General features: G+C 32.7%; 1 protein-coding gene across 1 annotated transcript; it reads left to right on the forward strand.

Annotated features, from left to right (window-relative positions):
• Window positions 1-7,711: 7,711 nt before the first annotated feature.
• LOC145292180 (uncharacterized) lies at window positions 7,712-21,157 on the forward strand. The gene is made up of 2 exons (XM_080138451.1): window positions 7,712-7,839; window positions 18,953-21,157. Exon 2 carries the CDS (start codon window positions 18,980-18,982, stop codon window positions 20,849-20,851), a length of 1,872 nt encoding a protein of 623 aa, XP_079994577.1. The 5' UTR covers window positions 7,712-7,839; window positions 18,953-18,979; the 3' UTR covers window positions 20,852-21,157.
• The last annotated feature ends 4,065 nt before the right edge of the window (window positions 21,158-25,222 follow it).

A 25,222-nucleotide genomic window follows, 5' to 3' on the forward strand; every position in this document is an offset into this window, starting at 1 on the left:
TATTTTTTAAGCATTCATTTTAATTTATTCCCTATTAGTTTTTTCGGTTTCCTCTATGGACTGCTCATCTTTAGTTAACTAATACGTGTAATTATATTCATGCAGATATTCTACATGATTTATACTTGCGTAATATTTGCGTAAAAAGTTTATAGTAAACACAAACCTCTTTCTATATTTATTTATGTATGCGTATATATATTTCTTTAAAAAAAATTGCCTACCAAACTCCTTTGTCAGTTTTAAGTCTACAACATGAAACTTAATATACGGAGTATTCGAACCCATGCGAAACTTTATATTTGTGTTTTAGCGGGGAGGGATCAGTGCAAGAGTGTGAAAATTAAAGAAATGGAATTTGCTAAGTGAAAGTCGAACAACGGCATTACAAATACGCATGCGTAACGTAATAGCTATTGGTTCATGTTTTAATTTTTAGCGTTACAGCAAACATGGCTTCATAGTTCAGACATTAACGTAAATCGTAAGCTAAACATTTTGGTTTCAATTCTCGGTGGTGCCGCACGAATCATTTTTTTTTTTAACTTTTTAAATAATTACTATATATTGGATCCAATATAATCTATATAATTATAAAACTCAGCTCAGCTTGCTTGCTTGACGTTTAAACTTTTAGTCAATTCAAGGTAGCACTTAGGAGTTACGAGGAAACTGAGAAAATAATCACAAAAAAAAAAACATATCTACAAATACCATGGAATTTAAAAATGCCCACTTAAAAACACCAAATTAAATTATACCTTTACCTCGAATAAAAACCGCAACTTTTTTTCTCCTAAGAAAAAGATGAACATTTTTTACTATAATTGTGGGCGACCCAATCACGTGTTTCCAATATAGATGCAAGAATTTCAACGGGGACTCCGTTCAAACTGCGGAGAGCTCCGTTAGCAGACATACGTTTTTATTCTCATGTACATTTGACACTTCAACAAACAGTAACAACTTTTTTGTCGATTGTGGGGCAACAGCACATGTAATTACAAACTTTAATCCGCAGAGTCAGTTTGTAGAGCTGGCCGACAGCAGTCGAGTAAACGATATCATTTTGAAGTGAAAGCGATGCAAAATCTCGCTAAGGAACAATAAAGGTGAACTTTGTTTCTGTCTTCTGGAAAACGCTCTTCTAATCCCGAAATTTAAACAAAATATATTTTCTGTGCAAGCCACCACTAAACAAGGTGCAAATACAAAATTTAGCCCCAATAAATCACAATAGGTGTACCTGGAAAACTATATTATTTAAACAGTGTAGTCCCATCAAAAACTGCTTGCCATGATTTACAGACATGGCATAAAATTCTTGGGCACTGCAATATTCCAGATATCAAAAAGTTGTCGAATGTGGTTGACAGAATGAAAATAAAAACTTCAAAAATCTTGACAAACTGCGACGGGTGTACACAAGGTGAAATGGCAAAGTACCAAAGCAAGATGTCAGACAAGAAAGCCATGAAAATCCTATCACTGGCGCATTGTGACTTGAACGGCCCTGTGGAACCGATGGTCAGAGGAAACTTTAGGTATGCATTAAATATTGTAAACGATTATTCCGGTTTAACAATGGTCTATTTCTTAAAGAACAAGACTGATACCTTGCTAGCAACTAAAAAATACTTAGCTGACCTAGGCTCCTACAGTGCAGTAAAGTTTATCCAATGGTACATAATTTACTAATAAAACATTGAACTTTTATTAATTAACCATTGTATTAAACATGAAAGATCAGCCTCTAATTCAGTTTAGCAAAACGGAACTGCGGAAAGATCATGGCAGACACTTTTTGAAATGGCAAGTTGTCTACTAATTGAATCAAAACTTCCCCCAAACCTCTGGACTTATACACTAATGACTGTTGCATCTATACACTACCGGTCTTTTAACAAGACTGTCTAAAACCCCATACGAAGTATTCTGTGGTAAAAAGCCAAATTTAAGCAAGATGAATGTATTTCAACTTGCTTCACATTCATAGATAAAAAAGCAAATTAAATATAAAAAAACGTTCGAGGTATATTGGTGGGTATGATATGAACAGTTCAGCCAATTTAGTATTTTTTCTAGAGAAAAGTCAAATAAAAAGAATCCGATGTGTAAAATCCACAGACACGTTTAATTTCAGAGATGAAAATCCATCATATGAAGCGGGTGAATTCATTTCTCCACACATTCATAAAACAAATGACAACAATAAAGTCGCCGTTGACGAGGACAAGCGTATGACGACAGCGATAATAATGATGATGTTAAAGTCAAAAATTCATCAGAACGTTCCTCAAAAAGAAGTAGAAGACGACCCGATTTTTGTGGTCGACAATTTGGAAGATTATCAAGTCGACTATGACTATCCCATGGATAATACGCCAAAAAGCTTTTCCGAAGCAATTAATGCAGAATATTGTCAGCCACAGAAAATAGCAATGGAAATATGTTCTTTGACAGAAAATAATACCTATTCGATAGTGCCTCTCCCAAAGGATAAACATGTCATTTCTTCTCGATGCGTCTTTACAAAAAAGACTACAACTTGAAGCGTTGAACAGCACAGGGCTAGATTTATTGCTAATGGATACTTTCATATATTTTTCTACATTTTCTCTGACTACAAATATAACCACAATCAGAATTTATTGCAAATCGCATCGCAATACAATTTTAACATCTATTAAATAGATGTAAAAAAAAAAAAATGCTTATTTAAATGCCCTAATAGACTGAGACTTATATTACCCCTCCAGTGGGATTCATAATGAAAAATAAATATTGCATATGAAGGCTTAACAAATCATTGTACTGTCTGGGGCAAAACAGTCGAATCTGGAATACAGAATTTCATGATTATGTGATTGAACAACAATTCAAACAAGTGAACTCTTGTTTGTATACGCAAAACAAAGACAATACACTACTGGTTTTACTTCTATGGGTCGATGACATTTTAATCGCATCAAATTTTGACATAATGTTTACTGGTGTTATAAACAGATTAAATAAAAAATTCTAAATGACCTATCTTGGCAAAATATCATGGTTTCTAGGCATAGGATTTAGTCATGAAAAAGGAATTATTAAAATGAATCAATCGAGGTACATTGATAAAATCCTATTAAAGTTTAGAATGAAACAAGAAACGCTTCACACCGGTAGAAAATGATATCAATAAAAATACAGACACAGAATCTGAAGTAATTGACGATAAACTATACAGAGAGATAATGGGGAGCCTTATATACATAATGACTGCTACGAGACCTGACATATGTTACACATTAACAAAACTATCATAGAAATTATCAAGACCGACAATGAGGAATTTAAAAAGAGCTAAATAAGTCCTTTGTTATGTAAAAGGAACTAAGAAACAGCATTTAGTATTTAGAAAATCAAGTCCCCTAAAATTAGAGGGGGTTTAAGATTCAGATTGGGGAAACGATGCAAATCCAAAACGTATATCTGAATATTATTTTAGACTATCAAAAAATTGAGTCTATTATTTAATGGAATTTTAAAAAGCAGCAGATTGTATCTCTCTCTACGTGTAAGGCGAAATTTATAGCGCCTACACATACTGCACAAGAAGCCTTATATCTAAAAGCTATTCTACAAACTATTTTAGAATCAGATTAAATAAATCTCCCATAGTAATTAATTGTGATAATCAAGCCAGCATAGTCCTAGTGCAGAACACAGTAATTAACCAAAGATCTAAGCATACAGCGAATAAAATATCAATTCAGAAGAAATTAAGTAAAAAAGGAACCCATTATTGTAAATTACATAGCCCCAGAACAAAATATCGCCGATATATTTACAAAACCAGCGACAAAAATAAAATTAAAACGGTTTGCCTCTAAGTTTGTCGGAATTTGACTTTAAATAACTTTTCTTAAGCCTAAATATACATTAAAAAATGTTCTGTGTGCAAGACGTTAAACTGCATCCATTCTGTTTGTATTAACACTTTTAACATACTAATGCGTAACAAATATTTAAACTTTTACTAAAATAAAAAAAATAATAATAAATTAAAAAATATAAAATAAAAAATCATTTTTTAAAAACATTTTCTTTGTATTTTTTACAAATACTTTTTGCATGCTTATTTTAAGGTGTGCTTAAATTAAAATTGACTTTATTTTTACTTTTATTTTGTGCACAATACTCCTTCTAATTTACTGGAACTTTCCTATGTTCTCCTTTTGATTTGTTTTAATTTAATATAACAAAAAATATCTTTTCATAGATGCATATTACACACACACACACACACACACACACACACACACACACACACACACACATAAAGGAAATGTATAAATGGAATTAAAAATGCTCACCTTTTCAAGATAAAAATAAAAATAAATTTTTTATTTTACTTTTTTTACACACAAATTTTTCTTTAGCATTTGAACAAAATTAAAAGAAATTTCTTACTTTTGTACATGCTCAAATTGTAAATGAATTCTGTTTTTATTATACATGCTTGAACTTTTATTTTACAAATTTGAATATACATATTAATTTTTTAACAGAATTAAACATAAACTGAATACTTTCCCATTATATAAAAATAGTTGGGGGTGGGGTGCAATATTTTTGATAACGTTCACAGGAAACATGAGTTGGAACAATTACATCGAGGGCATTGCCAGGGCCGCTGCGAGGAAGGTGGGCTCTCTCTACTGTGCTAAAAAACTACTGACACCCGAAAGTATCCTGTACCTCTATAAGGCAACTATTCGCCCATGTATGGAGTATTGCTGTCATATTTGGGCTGGTGCATCGGCTACTAGTCTCTCGCTCCTTGACAGGGTTCAAAAGAGAGTCGCAAATCTGATAGGCCCTGAACTGGCATCTAAGCTTCATCGACGAAACGTTGCATCCCTCTGCCTGTTCTACAAGTATTTTAGTGGTGAATGCTCTGATGAACTGCAAGCACTTGTGCCCCCACGACGTGAACACCCTCGACAGACCCGACAAGCTGCAAAATCCCACCTCCACACTGTAGAGATCCCTAGATGTAAAAGATTTTTCTACTCCAGTAGTTTCTTCCCCAGAACCGCTAGACTTTGGAATTCCATTCCAGGTCACTGCTTCCCCAACTGTACTGACATGCAGAAGTTCAAGTGCAACGTGAACCGACATCTTGCTGCCCAAATCCCTACATAGTGCCCCAGTAGCTGCCTCCCCTGATAGTAGCCCCCTACACCAAAGTGGCAATGTGCCTTGTTTGGGGTGAAAATGTAATAAAATATATATATATATATATATATATAGTAGGGGTATTACCCCAGAAAGTTGGGAGATTATATTTATAAATATTGCCGATAGGAACTGAAAAATCAAATTAATTCACGTTCTGCTATCAATTAATCAGAAACCAGAATTTGCTGCATAAAATTCAAGAATATGTATATATATATATATATATATATATATATATATATATATATATATATATATATATGTGTGTGTGTGTGTGTGTGTGTATATATATATATATATATATATATGTGCATATATATATGTGTGTGTGTGTGTGTGTGTGTGTAGTTACCTATGTATATATATTTAACCTACAATATATAATTTACTTATTATATTTAATTTGGATTAAAGAGAGCAGTGTTATCATGTGAGTCTGGGGTACACAAGGGTTTTCATTGATTCCCGTTAGCTTATATGTAATTTAAGTTCCTAAACCCCGAGATTCATGACAAATAACATCCTACCTGAGAATTCTTCCTTTAAACTCCTCGTCTTAACATTCATAGGCAATATGAACTCGAACAAATACATTGAGGACATTGCGAAAGCTGCTGCAAAGAAGGTGGTTACATTCTATCGTGCTAGAAGACTACTCACATCTGAGAGTATCCTGTACTTCTAACAGGCCTCCATTTGCCCATGCTTGGAGTATTGTTGCCATATCTGGACTGGTGCATCTACTGCTAGTTTCTCCCTCTTGGATAGGGTCCAAAAAAAGTATCTCCAATCTAATAAGACCCACTTTGTCAACTAAGCTCCAACTACTGCCCCATCGCTGCAATGTTGCATCCATGTACCTGTTTTACAGATATTTTAATGGAATGTACTCGGATGAACTCCCCCCCCCCCAAAAAAAAACATGCTTAACAACAAAATCACACCCTTCATTTTTGAGGTCCCTAAATCCCAGAAAGCTTTCTACTTTAATAGTTTCTTCCCTCAAACAGCTAGACTTTGAAATTTCATTCCTGATACCTGCTTTCCTGACTGTACTGACATGCAGAAGTTTAAATGTAATGCAAACCAACATCTTTTTCATCTTCTTTAAGCAAGGTCTCAAAAAGTAGCTCTTTACGTCCAAATGGCGATATGCCTTGTTAGGGAGGAACATGAGTAAAAAAAATGTTATCGAGGACTTTTTTTTCTGGGGATAACATTTGATTTCTATAGGAGATATATAGATATCAGTGTTCAATTAAGATTCTCTTCTACATCTCAGGATCAAAGTGTAGTGTCTGTTCTTCAGATGCGGCACTTCCATTTCTCGTTCTCTTTCAGTGGAGGAGAAATCCTTCACGACTGAGACAATTTTTATTTTTGTACCTTTTCTCCACGTTAAAAAACCGACCCTGGTGTCTAACTCTGTCCCGTGGGGAGGCATTGTAAATAGGTACATCTCAAACGTGAAGTTACTAAAAAGGTGGAGGACATTAATTTTTTTGTTCTCAAATCATCAGTTAAATAAGTTTATTATAGTATATCTTTCTTATAGTCTATCTGTCTTGTCAGATTCCTGGACAATACCTTCATCTGCTCTGGTGGAGTATATATTAGGTGCTGTTATAGCTGTGTTAGGAGGAAGATTATTTGGGCTTTGTATATGTTATTTTGAATATTTGACCAGAGTTTACTTGTAGGGTAAGGAATCCTCATGCCAGGTAATCATGACACCCATTCAACAGAGACTGAAAACAATCAAAGATTGTATCTAATAGATAATTCTGACTCCCGCGTATGTCATTAAAACCTCGGGAATCACTGTGAGTGTCTGCCTAAAAAGCGGTAAAGACGAGAAGTTTACTTAAATTATTTCAATTAATGTCCCTCCAATCCAATCGATAGCTAGTAACCCTTAATCTTAACCCTAACCCTAATACACCAAATTTAATATTATAAAAACTAGGAGAGCTAAAATATTATTAAACACTAGCAGAACTTTAAGAGGATAAAATACTAACAGAATAAAAAAAAAAACGATTATTATAAACCACAAACAGAATTTCAATACCATAAAATACTAGTAAAACCTCCAAATTTAATTTGATTAAAATATCAAAACTTTAATAATATAAATCACTAGAGGAGTTTTAATATCATTAAACGCTAGCGGAATTTTAATATTATTAAACATTAACAGAACTTAATATTATTAAATTTACAGCAAGACAAAAAAATTATAAAACACTAGAACTTAATTCATAAAACACTAAGAGTGACCACCAAACATGCAAGATAGTAAGATCAAATATTTACTAGTAGATATTATTATAATCATAAAAACGTTTTTGTTCAGTTATATTTAGTTATATTCATTGTTTTTCGAGGATATCACCTATAAAAGGGCGTATATCTGAAAAAAATTCGCGGAAACCCAGTTTCGTTTTCTATTTATATCTCATCCACTCAAATTGTTTGAAATTATCACAGTTTTTTCACTCGTCACTTCTTTCACTTTTATTAAATTATTCTCTACGTCAACAAGATACACTTTCCTCTTATTTCTTCTGGCAGTTTTTAATAACAAAGAAAATCTATTAAAGACGATAAACAGTAAGTAAAATCTAATATCGGTGCTTCTACATAATTTGAACCAAATCGACTCTTGCTGAACTGAACATAAAATTTAGTTTACTATTACTTTAGAGTTAGTCCCGGGTATGATTAAAACAAACAAACAAAAACATTTTGCTTCAAATTTTATAAAAGTATCAATGTCACATTAACTTTTACAATTCATGTTTTCTATGTAGAAGCATTATCGATTTATTTTTTAAAGTTTTTTTTTTTTTTCATATTGAAAAATAATGAACAGGTGTTCAAAATTAAGTCTGTTTCGTTTCTATGGCTTTAAAAAAAAATTATTTTTAATATTTTCATAAAAATGTGCATTATTAAAAATGAGTATACTTGGGGCGATTATAAAAAATAAGTAAACAAAATCTGGTAAAACTAGATAATGCTTAACATTCGATAACGCATACATTTACATAATTTATATCAAACGCACGATGAAAATTCTCTGTCCTAACCAGTCAAGTTTTAACGTTTATAAGACTATATTTCATGCTTTTTCTTCTATAAAATCTCGAGGTATGTTGTGGCCACATTTCCAGATCCATTAATGAGAAGAAATAATATTTTATAGAAAAAGAAATGTGAAAAAAAGTCTTATAAACATTGAAACTTACTTGGCCTTCAGGTCAAGATAACAAAAATAAAAATTGTCTCGGTCGTGAAGGATTCAAAGTGATCAAACAGATCAAAGTGTAGGATCTGTTCTTCAGATGCTGCACTTCAATTTCTTGTTCTCTGTCAGTGGAGGAGAAATCCTTCACGACCGAGACAATTTTTATTTTTGTTCCTTTTCTCCACGTTAAAAAACGACCCTCGTGGGGAGGCATTGTAAATAGGAACACTGAACCTTAGCTGATTGGACAGATAATTTCGTTCTAATGAGTTTGATATGACTACAGTGGTTTTTTTTTGTTTTTTGTAGGGAGGTACGAGTTTTTAAGTGTTAAATATTCTGCATTCGGTGCTTGATAAGAGTCGACAGATTGATTTTTTTTTTTAAATATGTGGTTTTAAGCAAAAACACTAGAACTTCTACTTGCTATGTCGAAAATATTAATATATCCAAAAATTGCGAAAATTCATCGAGGAGAACAACTGCTATTGTGCTTTTAGTAAAAATAAAGTCTATCGCTATAAAATGCTGGTCGCCATTCAAGTGTCGAAAAGAAAGATAAGTATATCCCTTGATTCGCAATCTTCAAGGTGTCCACATCTAGGGAAAATGCAATTTCCCCCAATTTTCCGTAAAAAAGTACTTTTAACTGTAAATAATTTTCTACTCTATGAATTTTCGTAATTTGGGGTTATATTACTATTTTCGACATGACAAGTAAGTATTGTTACTTTTTTTTAATACGGCATATTAAAAAATCTATCTATCGTCTCTATCTTAACAAGCACCCTGTATTCTTATAAAATAAACCTTTGATTTTTTTTCTTTATTATATGTTAATTGTAGCATGGTCATCGGCATTATAGCTGGTGTAGCACTGTAGCACTAGCAGTCATCCATTAAATGTGGTAATCGACAATAATGTACATTGTAGGCCGGGGTGAGTGTGCAGGCGGGCAGGCCACATAGCCTGTTGCAACGAACGTGATGGTGTCAATCGACCGTACAACTAACAAGGTAGACACAAAAGACATAACGACAATAGTAAAGAAGAATGATAGATACTGATATTCGTTTAAAGACGATGGATATCGGGTTTTATTTTCCAAAAATCGGAATGGTAAATTTTTAGCTAATGGAGATCGTATATTCGGGATTAGTTCGAGTGAGACGGCATCAGTCGTTTGAAACAAATAGACGCTGAAACAGAAGACACTGGTGCAGTGGTGCAGGTTCAGGTAACTGGACGTCAACAGGCACTGGGAAGGGTAGCTAGACGTCAGTGGGTTCTGAAACAGGGCATAAAGTACATTTGTGTGAAATTTCATAAATATCAACCCAGCTGTTTTGGAGTCCATATGGAACACACACACACACACACACACACACACACACACACACACACACACACACACACACACACACACGCACATAAAGTTCCTTTAATATATATATACTAGACTATCCGTAACTGTTGGGTCAGTATATGTTATAGCTAGCTATGGAATAGTGAGTATGCATAATTAATGTATAAGCGCGATACTCATGACGGAGAGAAAATATTTTAACAATTAGCGGGGGGGGTGTACCTTTTGTAGGTGTTTAGGGCCCAAGAAAAAGTGAAAAAAAAAAGAAAAGAAAAAAAATCAAGGTAGTCCTGCATAATTTGATCCTAATTCTCGTGAATTCCCTTCAAGCATTGATCGGGCGAGACCGGCAGTCATCTGTGTCAGCCACAGAGTACAGGAAGAAACAAAACAAAACAAAACAAAACAAAACGAACTGGAATGAATACAAATGAAAAAAAAATCCCAGAAAACTTACCGTGTAAAATGCAATTATGTTTATTTTATTTTATTTATTTTGTTGTTATTTTTTGTTGTTGGTTTGTTTTCTGCAATAAAATCAAAGAAACAAAACAAACAGGGAAAAGTACAAATGGGGGAAAAATAAATAAATAAATAAAACCAGAAAACTGACCGTGTATAACGATTAAGTGTTTAATAGATTTTAGTCATAATTTTTTTTATTGTTGGTTTGTTTTATGAAAAAAAAGTATTTTTAACCGTTTTATGAAAAAAATTATTTTTAACCGTTTTATGAAAAAAAAGTATTTTTAACCGTTTTATGAAAAAAAGTATTTTTAACCGTTTTATGAAAAAAATATTTTTAACCGTTAGGTGTAAGTAAGTTTGTTATGTGTTTTGTTTTGTTTTCTATTTTGTATTGTTTTCTTTGTTGTCGCTTTTTACCAATTTGAATGTCGTCTGGTTCCATATCGATAGCATAATAGTAATTGGGCTTATGAAATTTTCTTCCTAGCCAGTTCCTCTGCCCTTTCTCTATCTATACGTTTCACATAATCAGCCTTGGTTTCACATACCTTCACTTCATTGGCCACAACCTTAAGCATCCACTCCTCACTTCTAACCACATGCTCCTTCAACGACATATCCTCGGTTCTCACACAATCTTTTACACTTTTCAATCCTCTCCCACCGTATTTCCTCTTTTGATACAGCCTTGCTACACTACTTCGAATGTGAAATATACCAAACATTGCTAAAACTTTTCTTGTTTTGATATCCGTGGCATGCAACTCCTTGTCAGACCATTCTAAAATTTCCGCACTGTATCTCAAAACACAGACTTCCCATGCATTTACTGCTTTCATTAGGTTTCCTCCATACAGTTTCGACTTTGCAATTAGTTTCACTCTTCTAAGATACTCCTTCCTGACCTTCTCCTTCATTTCTCTGTTCATGATGCCTACACCCTCCAACACTCCCAAATACTTATACCCTGTATCTTCTATTTCTTTCATGCTTTCTCCATTTGGCAGCACTATTCCATTTGAATGAACCTTTACTCCTCTTTTCATCACCAGCGCCGTACATTTGCTAATCCCAAATTCCATCCCAATGTCTTCTGAGTATGTCCCCACAAGTTCTACCAGTCTCCTCATTTCCTTTTCATTTCTACCAAATATTTTCAAATCATCCATAAACAGTAGATGGTTGAGGCGTCTGTCACCAGATCCAAAGTTATAGTTTTACTCTCTTCAAGTAAATGCTCAATGGCATGATTATAATTATAAAAAAAGTGGAGATAACGATACTCCTTGGAATATTCCACGTTTAATGCCAACCTGTCCCATCACCTCTCTGTTTGCTGTCAGCACCGTTTTCCGTTGAGCCATACTTGTCTCCAAAAGCCCTACCACATTCTCAGCAACCTTCATCATGAATAGTGTTTTATGTATCCATGAATGAGGAACCATGTCATAAGTCTTTCTGTAATCGATCTATGCTACGCTCAGATTCATCCTCTTCTTCTTTGCATCCTGCATTAATGCTTTATCAATCAATAGTTGCTCTTTGGTACCTCTCGAGCCTTTCTGACACCCTTTCTGTTCGTCAGGAAAAACACCATTACTGTCAAGATGTTCATAAATTTTTTCGCAAAGATTCCAATCAACAGTTTCCACGTTAGTGGTAGACATGTAATTGGTCTATAATTATTGGCATCTGTTCCCTTTGTAGGATCTTTCCTAATCAGTGTTGTTCTTTCCTTCACAAGCCAATCAGGGACATCTCCCGACTCTATGGCCCTTTGCAGGGCAGCAGCTATAGGTGGATAAAGGCATTGAAACTGTTTAAACTAGAAGCCCATCACTGCATCTGGACCAGGTGCCTTCCAGTTTGTCATCCTTCGTATTCCAGCCTTCATGTCATCAATAGTTATCTCGACGTTCTTCATCTGCTGCATTCCTGATGGTCTTTCTCTGACCTCTCCTAACCAGCTAGCCTTCTTATTATACCGCTCTTCGACAGACCAAATCCCACTGCAGATCTTTCTGGTATCATCTGCATTTGGAGTGTTGTTATTTTCCACCTGTTTACTACCATTTAATTCTTTATACAGCTGAGACTGATTGTTCCAGAAAAGGTTGTTCTGCCGAAACGCAAAACTTTTTCTAACAAATTTCCGAATTTTTATACCATCAGTGTGGATCTTCTCTTTCAACATTGTTAGAACGTTCATCGTTCCTTTTTCCAGCAATCTATACCTCCTTTCAAGCTCGACCTTGAATTTCTATTCTAGTTTAACTCCTTTTTTTATTTCTTCGATTCTACCAATGTTCCGCCACCGTTTAATACTTTCTTCAAGCCGCCTCTGCCAGTATGGCCTTCTATCCTTCATTTCTATCTTTTTCTTCTGTATTAAGCCAAGACGATTAGCAATAACCTATGGCACTGCATACAGAAATTTGTTAAGTTCTGTAATCGATATGTTCCTTTTTATGATGTTGTGAATTACTCCTTGAATTATTTTTATCTTGCTTTTCACCTTCCGCCTATCACTACTCTTCATGCTTGGAATGTCTATGATCTCGTCTCCAAGAAGAGCCTCTCTTAACTCCTGAAGTACTTCTTTTTCTACAGAAGTCAAGGTTCGAACTTCATCGCCACTTCTCCATACATCTGCTCCTTTCACTGGCTCTATTGTCTCAGAGTCAATGATCTCATCTGCTTTAGATCCTTCAAACTCCTTCTCATCACTTCCCCTAACCATATAATTCAATTACTCCTCAGTTGCCTGCCTCCCATCATCGCTTACATTTCCCTTCTGCACTTCCACTCTCTCAGTGCTTTCATCAGAGCTAGTTTCATCAATTTTGCTTTCGTTATTCATTTCATTCCTAACCATCAATCTCTTCTCTTGCAATCACTGAAAGTAGGTTATTTTTAATTTGTTTTTACTGGGATACCAAACTCGCGACACTTCTAGCTCCTCCTCCTCTCGATTCCCATTCTTCCTTAATTTTTTGGATATATCCACCAGATTTGGTGCTTACACTTCTTACAAAGCATTCTCGTAGTACTCTTCTCATCCATCCATGGTTTTTTGACATTTCCTGTTCCAACTCCCTTCGTGTCTTGGGACCCTCTCTGGCAATTCTCACTTCCCCTATATCCAGCCACATCCTCAGAATTTCGAACAGTTGTATGATGACGACAGGAGCCACCCTGTTGACCAGTGGGACGTGAGACCATCGCAAGATGTTCCAGCCTCATTCACGTCGTTATTTTCAATATTTTGATTTGATATTCTCCCATAAATGAATTTTAGGTTACATCACCCCCAATGGTTTTACCGAGACATCATCAATAGGAGGGTTCCTCACCAAGGTTAAATATCCCCTCCCGACCTTTCTCCTCCACCACCACCACTATTACCATTACCAGCACCAACAACAAAAGAAATAAAATCTACAATGATAATAGTAACACTAATATCGGTAGTAATAATAATACCAGTAACAACAATAATAGCAATGACAGCAAAAACAACACCTACAATAACAGCTACAATAACCATAAAAACATACCACCACTACCACCACCAATAATAATAATAATAATAATAATAATAATAATAATAATAATAACAATAATAATAATAGAAATAACAGTAAATACCAATAAAGGATTGGAATTTTTCTTCTTTGTTTCCCTCTTCTTCTTTTCTTTTTCTCTTCTTCATCCCTTTCCCATTTTTTCTTTTTTTTTTCTTCCGCTTTTCTCCTTTTTCCTTTTTTTTCTTTTCCTCACTTCTTCCTTTCTTCTCTTTTTCCCTTTCTTTTCCTTTTTTTCTTCTTCCCCCTTCTTTTCTTTTTTGTTCCCTTTCCTTCATATTAATTCAAACTGAAATCCCAACAAAAGCAATAATAATAATAATAATAATAATAATAATAATAATAATAATAATAATAATAATAATTACAATAATAATAAAACTAATAATTAAAAAATTTAAATTATAAACATTAAAATTATAGAAATAATAATAATAATAATAAATAATAATAATAATAATAATAATAATAATAAATAATAATAATAATAATAATAATAGAAATGATAAATGTTATACTCATATATTAATATTAGTATAACATTTATCATTTCTATTATTAATATCTATCGTTTCTATTAATAATAATAATAATTGCAATAATGATATTAATAATAACAATAAGGATAATAATATGAGTAATAATAATAATGGTCAATAATGAAAAATAACATAAGCATAGTTATGAAAACGATAAAAAAACCATAAAATATTTATTAGTGATAGAGATATACCAAAATATATTGATGGATAAAAAATTAGAATAATAGAAAATATTAGGATCATAATTAGGATAATAGAAAATATTAGGATCATAATTAGGATAATACAAAATATTAAGATCATAATTAGGATAATACAAAATATTAATATCATAATTAGGATAATAGAAAATATTAAGATCATAATTAGGATAATAGAAAATATTGGGATCATAATTAGGATAATAGAAAATATTAGGATCATAATTAGGATAATACAAAATATTAAGATCATAATTAGGATAATACAAAATATTAATATCATAATAAGGATAATAGAAAATATTGGGATCATAATTAAGATAATAGAAAATATTAGGATCATAATTAGGATAATAGAAAATATTAAGATCATAATTAGGATAATACAAAATATTAAGATCATAATTAGGATAATACAAAATATTAGGATCATAATTAAGAAATTTAACATATAATTAAACTAATAGACATATAATATTTTTGGTTATAAAATAGTAGTACTAGTGGTAGTGATGTGTAAGATGATCATTTTGGTAATAATAATAATAATAATAATAATAATAATAATAATAATAATAATAATAATAATAATAATAAAGATAAAGGTAGGACTGATAGTAGTTACAATAGTAATATTAAAATAATGCTTATAAAGATACACAAGTGGAAAATAGAAGTAAAATTAATAATAATAAAAGTAAAAATTAAAACAATAATAATAAAAATAAAAGCAGTTGTAAAAAAGGTGGTAGTTATGATAAGTATAATAATAGTTATAAAAATGGTAGCTGCAATAAGTAATAAATAATTATAAAATAAGTAATAAAGACTTTTATGTAATAAACAGGGATGTTATTAGAAGTAATGTTATCGATTGTAATGTTTAAATAATATCAAGAGCAGCGATAAATTTGTGTGTGGGAATATATTCCCCGTATGTCGGGATATCCTACGGATATGTTGAATTTAAAAGATTTAGTGAAAATAATTTTTATTGAATGTAATAGCGGCAATAATATAAAGATATAAAATGCAGCTCATATACCAAGTAGACTTAAGGACAGTGAGCTAGAATGTTAGGAGTAAAAACAGTTGGAGACGGAGGTGGCTAAATATACAAGGGATTAATCGTAGTGCACAGGCTAGGAGAATATAATATATAAAGAAACTTTACAAATTAAGATGAGGGTTTGCTACAATGCGAGGCTAGGCGGTTGAGCAGGCTAAGGTGGTTGAGTGATCTGAAAATTGTTATATTTATATTTGCCTTATGTTTACATTGGAAAATCAGTTCATTTTTGGTGTTAGTTAAATTTTTCGCTGAGAGGGCAGTTATTATACAAACTGCTTTGAATAGGCATAGCTGGCATGATTTGGAGCCTAGGGTATAGGATTTAGATTTTTTAATAATATTTCATTTGATTGAGAAATTCTTGCTTTCCAATCTAAGTTTGCTAATTAAAGTTTTGAGCCACTATACAGCTGTCACCAACAAAATTTCGAAACCCCGTTCTGAGCAATTAAAACCTTTTAATAATCAAGGGAACTTCTTCGGATGGGGACATATAGACATTTAGCGAATAGATGCGAAAAATTTATAAAAGGGGGTAAGCAAGTTATCTCTCCATAAATGATAAATAAATTATTAAATTAAACTCTGTGGTTCCATGTTAAATCTGAGCTCTTCTCAGTTTTATGTTGTAAATGAACAACTTCTAATAAAAACAATTTGTGCTTGTTTCATTTCTTATTGTCAAAAAAAAAAAAATGAAAAAAAATGAAAAGAATCGGTTTGGAATCGGGATTTAGGCTATAATATATTAAACTGTATATATGTGTATATATATATATATATATAGACATAAATAAATTGTATATATATATATATGTATATATAAAATGCATAAATAAATTATATACATACATATATATATTACTAACGCCCGAAAGTATCCTGTACCTCTATAAGGCCACCATTCGCCCATGTGTGGAGTATTGCTGCCACATCTGGGCTGGTGCATCTGCTACTAGTCTCTCGCTCCTTGACAAGGTTCAAAAGAGAGTCGCAAACCTCATAGACCCTGAACTGGCATCTAAGCTTCAGCCTCTGTCCCATCGACGAAATGTTGCATCCCTCTGCCTTTTCTACAAGTATTTTAGTGGTGAATGCTCTGACGAACTGCAATCACTTGTGCCCCCACGACGTGTGCACCCTCGACAAACCTGACAGGCTGCTAAATCCCACCCCCACACTGTAGAGATCCCTAGATGTAAAAGATCTTTTTACTCCAATAGTTTCTTCCCCAGAACCATTAGACTCTGGAATTCCATTCCAGGTCCCTGCTTCCCCAACAGTACTGACGTGCAGAAGTTCAAGTGTAACGTGAACCGACACCTTGCTGCCCAAATCCCTACATAGTACCCCAGTAGTTGTTGCCCCTGATAGTAGCCCCCTACACCAAAGTGGCAATTTGCCTTGCTTGGGGTGAAAATGTAAAAAAAAAAAAAAAATATATATATATACACACACACACATATATATATATTTATATGTATATATATGTATCTACATATATATATTATGTAAATATATATGCATATATATATATATATTTATATATATGGATATGTATAAATGTATATTTATATGCATATATATATTTATATGTATATATATGTATGTATATGTGTCTATATGTTACATGATAAGGGCTGTCCCCTTTTCATGTAAGTATAAAAATAGAGAGATTTAGTTAAAATGAAAATGAAATAGAATAGACGAAATTCGAACCTCGTAATTTAGGTTTAGAAATAGATTACGAGAGAGAATTAGAGAATGGAATGTGAAAACAAACCATTGTTTATCTTAGAGATAAAATAGTTTCAAGAAAAGAATGTGCATTGTCAATTCTGTTATGAAAATTCAATTGAAGAATGCAACTATAAGATAATTTAATAAACATGTTTTTAACATATTGGAAATATAGGTTACTGGGAATATAGGTTAAAATTCCTTTTGTAAACAAAGGAAAAAGTTTTGGACACGCATTTCCAGAACACGTGAAAGAAGACACATGTTTTAACATGTGTATGACGTCATGGAAAATGGGAAGTTCTCGATATAGGTAGAAACTTTAGAGAAACTGGGGGAGAAACTGAGAGAGAGAGAGTCTGAGGACGACAGACGACAGTCCAGACATGACATTCGAACGTCTAGAAGCGAGACGGTCACTTTTGAAACTTAGAATGTGAAGCTTTGAATCCTTGACTCAGAAAACCACGACCGGTCGGCAGAAGAAATAAACCCATCATGTGTTTTTATAAACGTCGTCTTTGTGTTGTAATTCTACCAAAAGATAAAGTGAAAATTGTTATATATGTCTTATATATATCATGTGTTTTAAAATGTTTTTACATACACGTCTCGACATCTCATATCTACAATGCAATGTTCTAAGTAATCCAAGTTACAAAATTCCCACTGTTTACTATGCTAAAATCACAATGACTAATGTATACCTATTAACCCTTATCCTCGAGTGGCCTCTGAGCCTTGATAAGTGGTGACACCCATGTAAAAAAAAAAATGTGAACACTAAGACTGTCTGAACACTGTTTCCTCACTCTAAGAGCTTCTATTACACCTCTAAGTATAAACATTTAATATATATGAAAAACTTCATAACACGAACAATCTCTCTTACAACAACATCTCTCTCTAAGACTCTAAGACTCACTATAAATAAGACCTAACAACAACAAGAAAAAAATAATCATAATAATAATAATGAACTATATATATAACATAATTACGTGTGCATAATATATACATATATATATATATAAATTATATATATATATATATATATATATATATATATATATATATATATATATATATATATATCATGTATCACGTTCGTTGAAAAAAAAACCCATTGTAGTCGATCATAGATTCTGCAAAAACTAGTAGAAAGTATTTTATTTAAATATTATATATTAGCATGTCTGTTCGGTGTTCCCAGGTTTCTTTGATCTATTTACAAGCATTACAATTTATTAAAGAATTAAGCGCTCTAGATATTTATTTATTTGAATTTAAACAAATATGGAAATTTTATTTCTTGTACTTTCTGATAGAATGAAAATAAGGTAAGGGTAAAAGTTTCCAATTGTTAACCATATGATGAGGTTTCAAAGCTCAATTTGAAACACTTGCCAAAGTATAGATTTGTGACACTTTGATTCCTATAATTTTTATGATGAAAATGTTTTTAATTTTGTAATTCTTGTGATTTTTTCTTTTATTTTACAGTTTGAATTGTGTGTTTATTCTTCCTTGATGGCGTCTGATCAGTATCAATCATTATTCCAATGTGTCGGATGTCAATCTCAGTTAAACAAACGTTCAAAGACATTACAATGTCTTCATAGCGTGTGTAATTCATGTTTCCGCAACACATTAAGTGACGGAGAGTCAGAAGGCAAATGTCCTGAATGTGGCGTAGGCTTTCACAATTATAAACGCTTGACCCTTTCACCAATTTTGACCAATGAATTAATACGACAACGATGTAAATCGCCAGAATGGCAATGCGACTCGTGCATGGAAGAAGGCACCTCATCGGTTTCGAAAAATTGGTGCATCACATGTGATAAGCTATTTTGTACTAATTGTATGCGACTCCATAATAAATTCACAGAAGAGCACACTTCTATGAACTTGGATGAAATAAAGAGGGTGGATGCCGTTGAAATGATGATGAAGAAAAAATGTTTGTTACACGGTGAAGCTGTGAAATTGTTTTGCGAAATATGTAACACGTATTTATGTAACACATGTTACAAATGTCACTTGACTTCGCCTATGAATAGCAACTGTATGAACGTGCCTCCATTGCTATTAAAGGAAGAGGCTTTAAAAGGGAAGACTAAAGTCCTGAACATGGAAAAAGAAATGGTTGAATTTGAGGAAATTTTAAAATCATCAAACGTCAACCTTTTAAAATATACTGATGAATTAAATCTTGAATGCGAGTTTAAATGCCAGGAAATATGGATGAAATATGAACAGATCGAAGAAAATGCCAGGCTGGATGCCTTGGATCTGTGCAAAAAGATGAGGCAAGAAACGGCAGAAGAAGTTAAAATATGTCGGAGTATTTTGGAGAAAAATACAAGAATTCTCAAAGAATTAGAAATCTGGTTACTGAATTTACATCATTTGCTCTGTGAAGATCATGACGACAAGGAGATGTTTAGTGGAATAAAGCTGTTGGCACCAAGACTTCCGTCACGGCACCATAAGTGGATGCAACCGACTGAGAAATGTGAATTGCATTTCACATTACCTGATTGGTGGCACCAAGCGATGGAACCATTGGAAAACAGACAAATTGCTTCAGTATCACGTGTTAAAAAAACAATTCCCGTGAAAAAGTTAATAAAACAAAATCAGTGGATTATGCCTGGATCAAAATCGCGAAGTATCAGAACAATTCAAATCGCAGAAAAAGATGATCATATCTTTATTTGTGATCAGAAAAATCGATCAATAATTGAAATCAGTGAAAGCGGGCAATATGTGAATGAGTTTCTATTTTGTGATGAAGAAAATCAAAACTTTAAACCTCTTGACATGTGTTCAATTTCTCCCGATCAATTTGTTGTTTGTGGAGAGAATAAACTTATATTTTTGGAAAGAATTAAAATTCAACCATTTTTACAAATACAAAAAATCGTTCAAACCAAACAGAAAATGTATTCCCTCTGTTTAAAAAATGAAACAATTTTTAATTGTGATTATGACTGTGGAATACATTCTTTTACAAAGGAAGGTGTAGAAATCAAAGCAATACACCTTAAGGTAGAAGGGGAGTCAAGATGCACTCCCCAAATCCGTGTTGATTTTTCTAGTGGAAACATTTTGGTTTCAAGGTGGGACATTTCTGAAATGATTTCGTTCAATTCAGAAGGGGAAAAACTTGATTCATTTCAAAAAGTAAATACATTTTTTGATTTTTCTTTTACTGAATTTGGGAAATTTTATTGTAATTTTCAAGGAATTTTTTCTTTTTATTCTCAAAAACTTCTTTATCGTTTTGAGAAAAAATTCAACGAATCTGCAAAACTGTTTGTTTTCCAAAATAAAATGTTTATTTGTTTTGAAGATGATGGAAAATTGACGATTGAAGTTTTTAAAATATTTTACTAATTTACTGTTTTAAGATATGATTTTTTTATTAAAAGAATTAAATTTTTATATATATATATTTTTTACTCATTTTTTTCTGATTTGTCTTTTTATATATGACTTTTTATTAAAAGAATAAAATTTAAATATTTTAATGATATTTTTAATTTCTTACTAATTTTTTTTATAATTTACTGTTTTAGAATATGACTTTTATAAAACGAATAACATTTTAATATTTTAATGATATTTTTCTATTTTTTGTTGAATTTTTTCTAATTTACTGTTGTAATATATGATTTTTATTAAAAGAATAAAATTTTAATATTTTAATATTTTTCATTTTTTCTTGCAGCTTTTTCTAATTTAGTGTTTAAATATATGATTTTCATTAAAACAATGAAATTTTAATATTTTAATGATATTTTTTATTTTTTCTTGAATTTTTTCTAATTTACTGTTTTAATATATGATATTATTAAAAGAATAAAATTTTAATATTTAAATATTTTTTATTTTTTACTAATTTTTTTCTGATTTGCCTTTTTATATATGATTTTATATTAAAAGAATAAAACTTTAATGATATTTTTATTTCTTATTAATTTTTTTCTAATTTACTGTTTTAATATTTGATTTTTATTAAAAGATTACATTTTAACATTTTAAAGATATTTTAAATTGTTTCCTGACTTTTTTCTAATTTGCTGTTTTAATTTTTTCCTTATTTTTTCTCATTTGCTGTTTTATATATGAAATTTTATTAAAAGAATAAAATTTTTATATTATAATATTTTTATTTGTTTTCACTGGATTTATTCTAATGAATACTAACATAGTAAAGTAATACGTACACAATTGTTCCTATTTGATATCTGAGGGTTTAGAATGAGGCTAGATGTAAAATTTTTCTCTTTATAAACTCCTCAGATATTATATCACTATGCAAAACAGCATTCGTAGACATTTATGCTGATGACACTACCATCTATGGTAGCACATCTAAGACCGTAAACGACCAAGTTCTCTCTGATTCTCTCTCCTTTGATCTTGAGCACTTCGTACAATGGGGAAAGGATTGGCTGGTTACTTTTAATGCATCTAAAACCAAGCTTCTATCTTTACATCATCAACGCTCTGATCCCCATCTGGCATCAATTGAAATGAATGGCTCTCGTCTTGGGGAGGCCTCATGTTTTGACAAGCTTCTCGGCTTGACCTTTACTCCTGATCTGAAATGGGACACGTACATCAAACCTGTTGCCAAAGCCGCTGGAAAAATGGTGGGATCCTTCTATCGATCCAGTAGATATCTCACTGCTGATGCAATTCTCTGTCTATATAAGAGCCAAGTTCGTCCAAGGGTGGAGTACTGTTGCCACATCTGTGCAGGAGCTGCTAGAAAGGACTTATCCTGCCTTGATAGAGTTCAAAATATACTTCGTAGCCTCTCTGCTGCCTAATACTCTAGTATAGTTTCTTTGTTACATATTCTCTTTCATGGACACTTTCTCGACCTGCCGCATAGATTGTGAATATCAGCAAACTTTGCTTCTAAACTTATTCTTGATTACAGATATATTTGCCAGGTAGTTTTTGAAATTCATTTTCATGCGTCTGGTGGCTTCTTTAATGGCTGGAATGATAGAGATTGAAGTGAAAAATTACCAGCTTCAAATTGTTGGAGATGTTTTGCATGTCAGGCAACCGGTTTTTAGTATGACGACCCCCCCCCAAAAAAAAAAACTCATGTACATAATTGCAGAGTTTATGTGAAGTTAAGTTGCATGTGTACAGAAGAAAGAAAATGTTTCTGAAGTCGGCTGTCATAGGCCAGATCTCATACACCCTGCATCATCTGGGTAACCAGTCTTTGAACTTTCCAGATGTTGGATATCTGAGGCTTATATGATGGATGCACATAACTCACTCAGGAACACAGCTCAGCTAGTGATTGCTTGGTATGGTCCTGAACTTCCGACTCCAAACTGAAGTGCTGTTACTGAAAACGACAAGATATTCACAACAGACTTATTGAGAATCCTTCAGAGATCACATCAGAGATACCCCATGAAGTAAATTTTTTTTCTTGTTGAACAATGTGAAAATTAATTGGCAGACTTGGCCAAACCAGGCATGAAAGCATAGTAAGCCTGAGTCTTTCGAATAGTTCTCTCAATCTTTGCAGCTGCTATTTTGTGTATGTAGTAAACAATCTGCCAATTGAACCACCGTAAGTCATCTGTAAATATAGCATCAAGAAACCATTATAAGAATGTAATAGCTGCAAATAAAAGTAGATTTTTGAATTGAAACCCATCGTTTCCATTTTCAGGTTGTGTCTGAATGATGTGTAATTTTTGTATTCGTAAATAACCCTAAAATTTCTCTTGCCACAATACAAATTTCGATTCTGATCCATCAAAGTTAACTACTGGGGCCATAACCTTTTGAATTGAAAGTTATGTTTAATTTTGGAAAAGTTTCCGACGGGTAGCTAATCTGAAGGTGTAACAGAGTTTTCAGTGGATAGCAGAGCTGTAAAAGTCTAGATCTTTAAACATTGCAGATAAAGAGCAAAGATCTTTTTCATGTGAACATGAAAAATTATGTGCAGTAATTCTAAAAGATTCAATATTTTTATGGAATGATTTCAGTTTGTGATAAGTTGCAAGCAGAACGTGGCTCCATTTGATTAGTTAGTTCTTATCACCAGTGTCTATAAGTATAACCTTCCAATTTTCTTTAATTATACTCTCTAATTAGATAAAAGAAAATATTGCAACATAGGTGTACCGGGATAATCAGAAATGCATTGAGTCGCAGAAATTAGGAACTCATGATTTCTAGAAAATCTATAATATTGTAATGAATAATGAGCAATGAACAATTCTCCTGCTATCCAGCATGATGTTACTTGCAACATAACTGTGCTACACCTTTAACTTTACAAATCTTTCCCTCCTAAATTTCCAACTAAATTTCCCCATGTCCGAAATATCATAAATACAAAGCATGTGAGGCTAATTTTATCCCTGTTATAATTATAACCAAATGCTCTGTTGAGCTGGCCCCTATCTTTCACAAACTCTATAACAAACGCTTTGCCGAATCTTACTTCCCTATGAGCTGGAAAATTGATTCTGTTGTATCAGTGTACAAGAATTCGATCGAAAGAACTGACCTACAAATTATCACTCCATCAGTCTCCTTCTGGTCTTTTTTAAAAATCTTTGAATCTTTAATCAAAATAGAAAAATAGTTCACCACCATCTAAATGCTAAAGTTCTCTCTGATCAACAGTATCGATATGATCTCATTATGCAGCACATATCCAATGATCATCTTTGAATAGATAAGGCAGCCGAAGCTAAGGCAAAAGTGCTTGATATATCTAAAGCCTTTGACTAGGTGTGGCATGCTCGTGAAAATCAATTTGTATAGCATTATTGAGATGAATATTTAATATAATCAGATCCTTTTGAGCTGAAGGAACACCCAAGCCACTCTTGACAGTCGTGCATCTAAACAACTTATCAATGCAAGTGTGCCCCAGCAGTTGATCTTTGGATCTTTATTATTCCTGGTCTTTGTACACGACCATCCTGATAATAGTGTTTCTGAGATTGATAGAGTTACTAATGACACCACACTCTATTTTTGACATGTTGTCAAAATGAATGTATACATATACACGGCAATGGCTGAATTCTTAGATAATAATCTCCAGTAAGTAGTGAAATACGGCATAATGGTAACATTTAATGCTACTAACACAAAGTGCAAATTCTTTAAGAATTACAAGAAATCTTTCCATGCACTCTACTTGAGGGTTTAACATTCAAACTCCTCAGCCTAACACTCACAGATAATAAGTATTGGAACAAATGCCTAAAAGATACTGCCAAGTATGCTGCAAAGAAGATGGGAGTTCTCTACCGGGTTGAAAAGTACCTCACATTTGTTACTACCTTATATCTCTACAAAGTCACTGTTTCCTCATACATGGTGTATTTTGGCCATATCTGAGTTGCATAGTTCACGTTCACACACCAGTTCTCATTAGCTCAACAAAGTTAAGCAACGTTGAGCCTGGTCAGTACTAGATGGGTGACCAATTTGGGAATTTCAGGCACTGTATGTAGGAGGACGTCGACAAGTCCTTGCAAGAGTTGCAAAAACTTAAAGTCGTCACCTACCCTAACAGGGATATACATGCGACTGGCGTCTACTTGTGAATTTCATATTTCCATGGGATTCCTCTTTTGTAAAAGTCTAGTTAAACCCATATAGGGTTAGCGCCGTTTCCCCATATCTATGCTGGTGCACCAACCATTAGTCTCTTCATCTTTGACAAAGTCCCAATAAAAAGAACCACACTGTCTACAAAGT

The sequence above is a fragment of the Euprymna scolopes genome, chromosome 13 (genome assembly GCF_053919585.1).
Source record: "Euprymna scolopes isolate OS-2025 chromosome 13, ASM5391958v1, whole genome shotgun sequence".
NCBI classification, from domain to species: domain Eukaryota; kingdom Metazoa; phylum Mollusca; class Cephalopoda; order Sepiida; family Sepiolidae; genus Euprymna; species Euprymna scolopes.